The sequence below is a fragment of the Vollenhovia emeryi genome, unplaced genomic scaffold, assembly GCF_000949405.1.
Source record: "Vollenhovia emeryi isolate VEMERY1.0 unplaced genomic scaffold, V.emery_V1.0 DF939157.1, whole genome shotgun sequence".
NCBI lineage: Eukaryota > Metazoa > Arthropoda > Insecta > Hymenoptera > Formicidae > Vollenhovia > Vollenhovia emeryi.
The window spans coordinates 1,276,270-1,282,341 of record NW_011967209.1 but is presented as its reverse complement, the minus strand read 5'-3'; the positions used below and the strand labels follow the sequence as shown (position 1 = coordinate 1,282,341).

General features: G+C 35.8%; 1 protein-coding gene across 3 annotated transcripts; it reads right to left on the bottom strand.

The window, feature by feature from the left end:
- Positions 1-426: 426 nt before the first annotated feature.
- On the bottom strand, positions 427-5,626 carry LOC105564952 (venom protease-like). Of its 3 annotated transcripts, none has more exons than XM_012017745.1 (7): positions 5,436-5,586; positions 5,254-5,403; positions 4,767-4,930; positions 2,825-3,110; positions 2,163-2,434; positions 830-1,215; positions 427-759 (listed from the first exon to the last, which is right to left on the bottom strand). In XM_012017745.1, exons 2-6 carry the CDS (start codon positions 5,327-5,329, stop codon positions 865-867), a joined length of 1,149 nt encoding a protein of 382 aa, XP_011873135.1. In that variant the 5' UTR covers positions 5,330-5,403; positions 5,436-5,586; the 3' UTR covers positions 427-759; positions 830-864. The 3 variants fall into 3 exon arrangements, with proteins under 3 accessions (XP_011873135.1, XP_011873134.1, XP_011873133.1); XM_012017744.1 differs by having other exon boundaries at positions 5,254-5,411; positions 5,444-5,586; XM_012017743.1 differs by having other exon boundaries at positions 5,254-5,626.
- Positions 5,627-6,072: the final 446 nt, after the last annotated feature.

The following is a 6,072-nucleotide window of genomic DNA, read 5'->3' as shown; positions in this document are numbered from 1 at the left end:
CAAAAGATCAAGTTGAACGATTCAACAAACAACAAAATATTGCCCAAACAAACGATATGAGATCATTAATTGTGTGAACAGATTACTTGAAAAGGAGCAAAAGAAAATTGCAAAAGTCCAAATCCGGGACCGAAACGTTGTAGTGTTTTTTTTTAAATAAAAACATTGGCCAGTGTAGGTCGTTTAAAAATTACATATCATTGGTTTTAAACTACTGGCGATATCATACCTATTTGTGAGTGTTACTTTGGTGTTTGCTGGGGGCGTTTCACTGCGACGTATTTATCGGAGCATTATCTATACGTTAACGGAAATATATTATAATAACGTTGATATAAGAATTTGTTCTAATTTGCTCTCGAAAAATGTTATCTGGTCCCGTTCACTCTGCGAATTTCTCACAAAAATAATGTTCCGTTAAAAAAATATCTGAGAGAATTATTTTATTGTAAAGTTTGGCACACATAGAACATAAATTAAACAGTCATTTGCAGAATAAATTAATACCGATTCGTCATTTATGGATGTAGCACTGATACAATAAGGTCGAATCGCATATTCAGACTACATTGATACCGATCTATCAATTGTGAATGCAGTCCGGTTATAAACCGAATATAACGTTTTACCATCTCGAAAGAGCTGGCTGTGGCTATGTAGTTCCTACGTCCATGATAAAATGGATGCGATGGCGTTGCGAATCAGCACGATTTCAGAACTTAATACATCGTTGGCATGACCTCAGTCTTCTCTCTGATTCTACAATGTCAAAATTCATTGAAAAAAGTACATTTTATTTCTATGAAAAACGCACTTGACACTTTCTTACATTGTTCATGTCTTCTTAAGCATAAATCATCCCAATTAAGGTGTCATCGTGTTGAGGATCCAGTCCATGTAGTAGGTGACTCTCGTGTAAACTCCGGGGAAGCCGTCGATGCCGCACTCTATCAACCCGTAGCTGACCACGCCGTACTGGACGAATCGCACCGGCCCGCCGTTGTATATACTTTCCGCCTGCAGAGGCCCGCCACTGTCTCCCAAACAGGAGTCCACTTCAATGTGGCCGCCGGCACATAGCTGCTTGTACCAGATGTCCGAGAACTGTGAGTACGCTTTTTCACACTGCTCGTTATCCACCAGCGGCAGATTCACCTGCATAAGAACCTTACTACGCTGGCCCGACTTCGTCGCGCCCCAACCGGTCACCACAGCCTGTCAATCGGAAGAGAAATTTCGAAATAGAACCCAGCAACCCACCAACTAAGAGTTACATAATATAAATGTTATAATTTCCCACTCAACAATATAAATGTAATACGAGATACGTTGTACATAACACATCCTCAGAAAGAATTTCTGTTACTGAGAACAAAAATATTTCTCACAGCCTCATTTGGTATAAAAATAAGACACTATCAAAATAAATTCAATAATTCTTATTCTCCTCTATCGAATTAAAAAAGATCGACTTACTATATTGAGACAAGAGTAACTTACATAAATGTAAGTTTATATATTCTTGCGTTTAGAATAAATTTTCCCTCCATCTTACAACGCACCAAGTTTGCACCACGATATTAGACAAAAGACGATACGTACTATCATTTTATCCTAGATTTTAGAATTTTTTTGGTGCTATATCGATCCTATTTTATGATACTTATATTGAAGTGCAATAGCATTGGATCCGGAAATTTTTTCTGTGGGTGCAGTTACATTGTTGAGTAGGAGATCAGTAATGTTGATGTTGCGTAACAGTTAGTTTCTAAAAAACGTTTCCTCAAAAAATTTTATACATTATAATCGAAAAGACATTCGAAGAGACTTATGCACTTGATGTTATAAACACTTCGAAACATTCTTCTTCTCCTTTCTTCTAATAAAGAAAGAAGGAGAAGAAGGACGCTTTGAAGCATCGAGTGGACCGCGGCCTTAATTGTGAAGTATTTCAATTTTTGAGAAAGAAAGAAAGGGGGGAGGATTCCGTGAATTGTTATTTAAAAGTTGCTTTTTTAATGCTTTTTAAATCAGCGGCAGATTTGAATATTTTGAAATAAAATCAATGTGACTTAAAAGTCTGTTCGGCTGCTTCTTTCTTTGTTACTTTTCGTCTGGAATAATTGAATAGAAATGAATGTATATTGATTACATTTCCTCACCTCATTGTTACGACTTATCGGCCTCGAATTACCGATAGGTAGACAAATCGGCTTGATATCTCGTGGACTGAAGTTTACGGAAACATTCAACCTGATAAGCGCGATATCATTTTGCATTCTACTAGTTGTGTAGTCCGGATGGTATTGGATGCTATCTATGCCGAAATCCTGATAGTTTGAACAAAAAACTTCCGTTCCGTTTTTGTCTCTCTCGCAGTCACGTTCCGTGGTTAGGTCGTGTTCTCCTACTCTGACGCCTATTACTTGGAGACCTGGAGAACAATATGATTCAAATTACACGAATTTATATAAGAATTTATTTTATCCCTGATAAAAGCATTTTACTGAAAATATAATTAAATTTTGCTGAAATGTATTTCAAAATCTCTCTTCAAAATTTTTTCATTAAAAAGTAACAGTTTTTAGTTCAATCCAGTAAATTTCATAATATCGAATATTATATAATTTTTCATTACTTTTGAACAATATACTTTAATTTTCCTTATATTTTACAATACCTTGAATTTTATAAGGCAAGTTATAATTCATTTTGAGATACATTTAATAAATTTTTAATAACATTCATTTTACTTTATATCAATTTTATGGTATTTTCAGCAAAAGATTTCAATCGTGTTTACGGGTATAGGAATTTCTTTTACCATCTGGAAGCTCGGTGACACAATGAGCGGCGGTGAGGATGTAGCGCGAGGAGATGAGTGTACCACCGCAACGGAAATCGGGATCTGATTTGCTGATGTTGCTGGTGTACGAGATTAACGCCATCCATGGATACTGGAGGACTCTGGTTTTCTTACCGCCGAATATTTTCTGTGTGGCGAGGGGTCCGCATGCTACATGATCCAATAAACGTAGATTCGGATGGTTTGTCACATCTGGTGGGCCTTGATTCGAGGCATCTGTCCTCATCATCGGTGTCGATGTTTCCTATCGCAAAAAAATTAATATTTAATAGCAGAAGAAATGGAAAACCGATACTTGAATTTAACTTTTGCTCGGAAGCAAAAATTCAACTATCTCGTAATTAGTTAAATTTCTAAAAAAACTTTATTATCATCTAAGAACGTAAAACGTCACATTCCCAAATGATTGTCCGCGAATTAATATTAAAGATCGTTAAAAATGGGAGAATTGTGCACAAAAATATTTTTATTGCTTTATCCGGAAAATATATCTGTAAGATTAAAATAGGTTCAATTAAGATTAAATTAAATACTTTAATTGTAGTAAAATTTCTGATTTCATTGTTACAGTGTAACAGAAAATTTTATAAATTGCAAACTTCAACGAGTGAAACTTCAGCTCGATGTCTTGCTAATACCACAAGATCGAGATAAAGACGTTCGTTCGTTATAACAATCGGAGTTGAACTCCGACCCACGTATCGGGTCCTTATCAAGCGAGTGAGCTTGTGGTGTTCATTTAATGCAGGTTATAGCAGACTCGCAGGTCTTTGTCCGATGCTCATCGGAGTTGAACTCCGATTGTTATAACGAACGATCATCTTTATTCTAACTAATTATATTCTCCGGACAATCCTACACTGACAATGACCTGCGAGTCTGCTAGAACCTGCATTAAATGAACACCACAAGCTCACTCGCTTGATAAGGACCCGATACGTGGGTCGAAACGTCGCACCTTATGTAAAATTGTATAAAAAATTTTTACAAATTCATTGCCAGTTAGATCGACAATAAGTTTACTCTTAATTTTTTCATCACTGGTGACTTAAAGCATATCCCTCTATTATTAGAGATAATCATCCAAAATGCATTAATTCGATGTCCTCGACGAGAACATCATCGGACAATAAATAAACTTTTATTATTTCAAAAACTTATTTACAAAACTAGCACTAAATGAAAAACAAAAGGGAAATAAAATCGTTAAGTAATACATAGTTGCAATAATTTATTCGCAAAAAAAGTGTGTTTTTAATTATTGTAATTCCTAATCAGAATCTCTGTTTTTGCATTCGAGCTTTTTCCTGTTAACATTTTAAAAACTTAGCTTCATATAATATTAAATTTAATTCTCTTTCTCGAATTGGAAAAATATGGATTATATTATACACTACTAAAAAAAAATAGGGAACACTTTTCATACCCTAAAAATTGGCCTATTGTCAAACCACTGAAACTCGGCGAAAAATAATCGTAGACACAAAATTAAAAAAGCATCTTAAAGCTTGAAGTTTCAACTTTAAAACTCTGTCAATGATTTATTTCGATATATTCACCTTCCACGTTCTGTGCTTTAAAAAAGAATACATTGTTTTGTTCCTTAAAATTACGTATTTTTGACACACTGTAGCTCGATAAAAAAATTTCTCTTGACAAATTTGATGCAAGTTCCACAATCTACAACATTTTACCTACCAAATGCTTTTTTTAAAATTTTCCTACGATTTTTCTTGACCGAGTTACATGACTTTGAAGCGAACCATGCATTTTCTTGAAAAATGATGTTTACCGCCGGTATTAGCGTTACCCAATGTGCACCACGTGGAGGTTGCCGGTCAGATTGTGCACATCGCGCGTGTGTGTGTGTGTGTAAATTAATACATTTAGGTTCAATTACCAGGTTGCAGCACACTTTCAGGTCGTTGCCCTCGAAGCCACATTGCGAGATTTGAAGAGTCTCCACTGTACTTGCCGAAAGCGGTTTAGGACTTGTCGGAATTGCTAAGGTCGCCGGACAATTGCGAATGTTGATACAGTTAGCACTTGCTTCTTGGCATCTCTCTGTAACAGTAAGTTATTATTTCATTTAACCAATCTATTTCTCAGACAGCAATCTTTTAAAAACAACATTCGAACTTTATTATGGAAGTTCAGAATGAATCCAGCATATCGCATTTCAAATGTACTCATGTGGAAATAGTCTGGAGATAAACATTTGTTTTAAACATTTATCTCGGAAAGCATTTCGGTATAAATGCGAGAATTAGATGGATTTAATTTTTAATATGTTAATTGCGTTAATTGTGTTGTTTAAAATAAACGATTGATTTTTTAATTTGGCCAAGAAAAGATGCTAATGTTAGAACTGACGGCGAACTACTCACGTGCATGGATCGTTGTTAACGTGAGGAAAAGAACTAGCGTGCCAATAACCATCATGTTTATTTGTGGTATCGGCATGTAATTACTCCCTGGGAATAAAGATCTTGTAATCACTTCGCTGTTTTTCTTGTTTCTTCTTTCTCTCTCTCTCTCTCTCTCTCTCTCTCTCTCTCTCTCTCTCTCTCTCTCTCTTTCAGATCAGAGCGAGCCAGGAATTTTCTTGTTTTGCTTTGATGATTCTCGTCGATCAACGCGAGACTCCACACTTCGTTGGAGAACGTGAGAAATCCCACTCGCCACTGTCTCGGTTTCTCGAGTTGAGATCCAAACCGGTACTAATCGGCTGCTCGTGAGTCGCCGATTAACTAAGCTCCTTAATTAAGCTCCTTCACTACTTGCTGGGCTTATTAAAGTTGTCGGTTCGGTGGGGGACAATCGTCTGTAGCGAGTCATCGGTCGCTGTGATTCGTTGCCGATTATAGTAGACGATAACTTATTGTAACGCAAATTAGCAGCTGTAGGGGTGTCGAAGCATACGTTCCGTTCGTAGAAATAATGTGGCAAGTCTGCACAAGGTTGATCGTTCTCTTGAATATCGATTCAAGATCGATTTCCAACTGCAAAGATTTCATGAGTTTTATTTAAAAACTAATTTTTATTATGTATGTTATGCTATTCTATTACCTGTTTATCTCTGAAAGCGTGATTTATTATTTGTTTAAAAATTTTAGTGTTCAATTTACATTTGTATAGATCTTTCAAATTTTACAACTTTATCATTTTCGATTGAAAAACGAACTTTAGCCATTGCACGTACATAT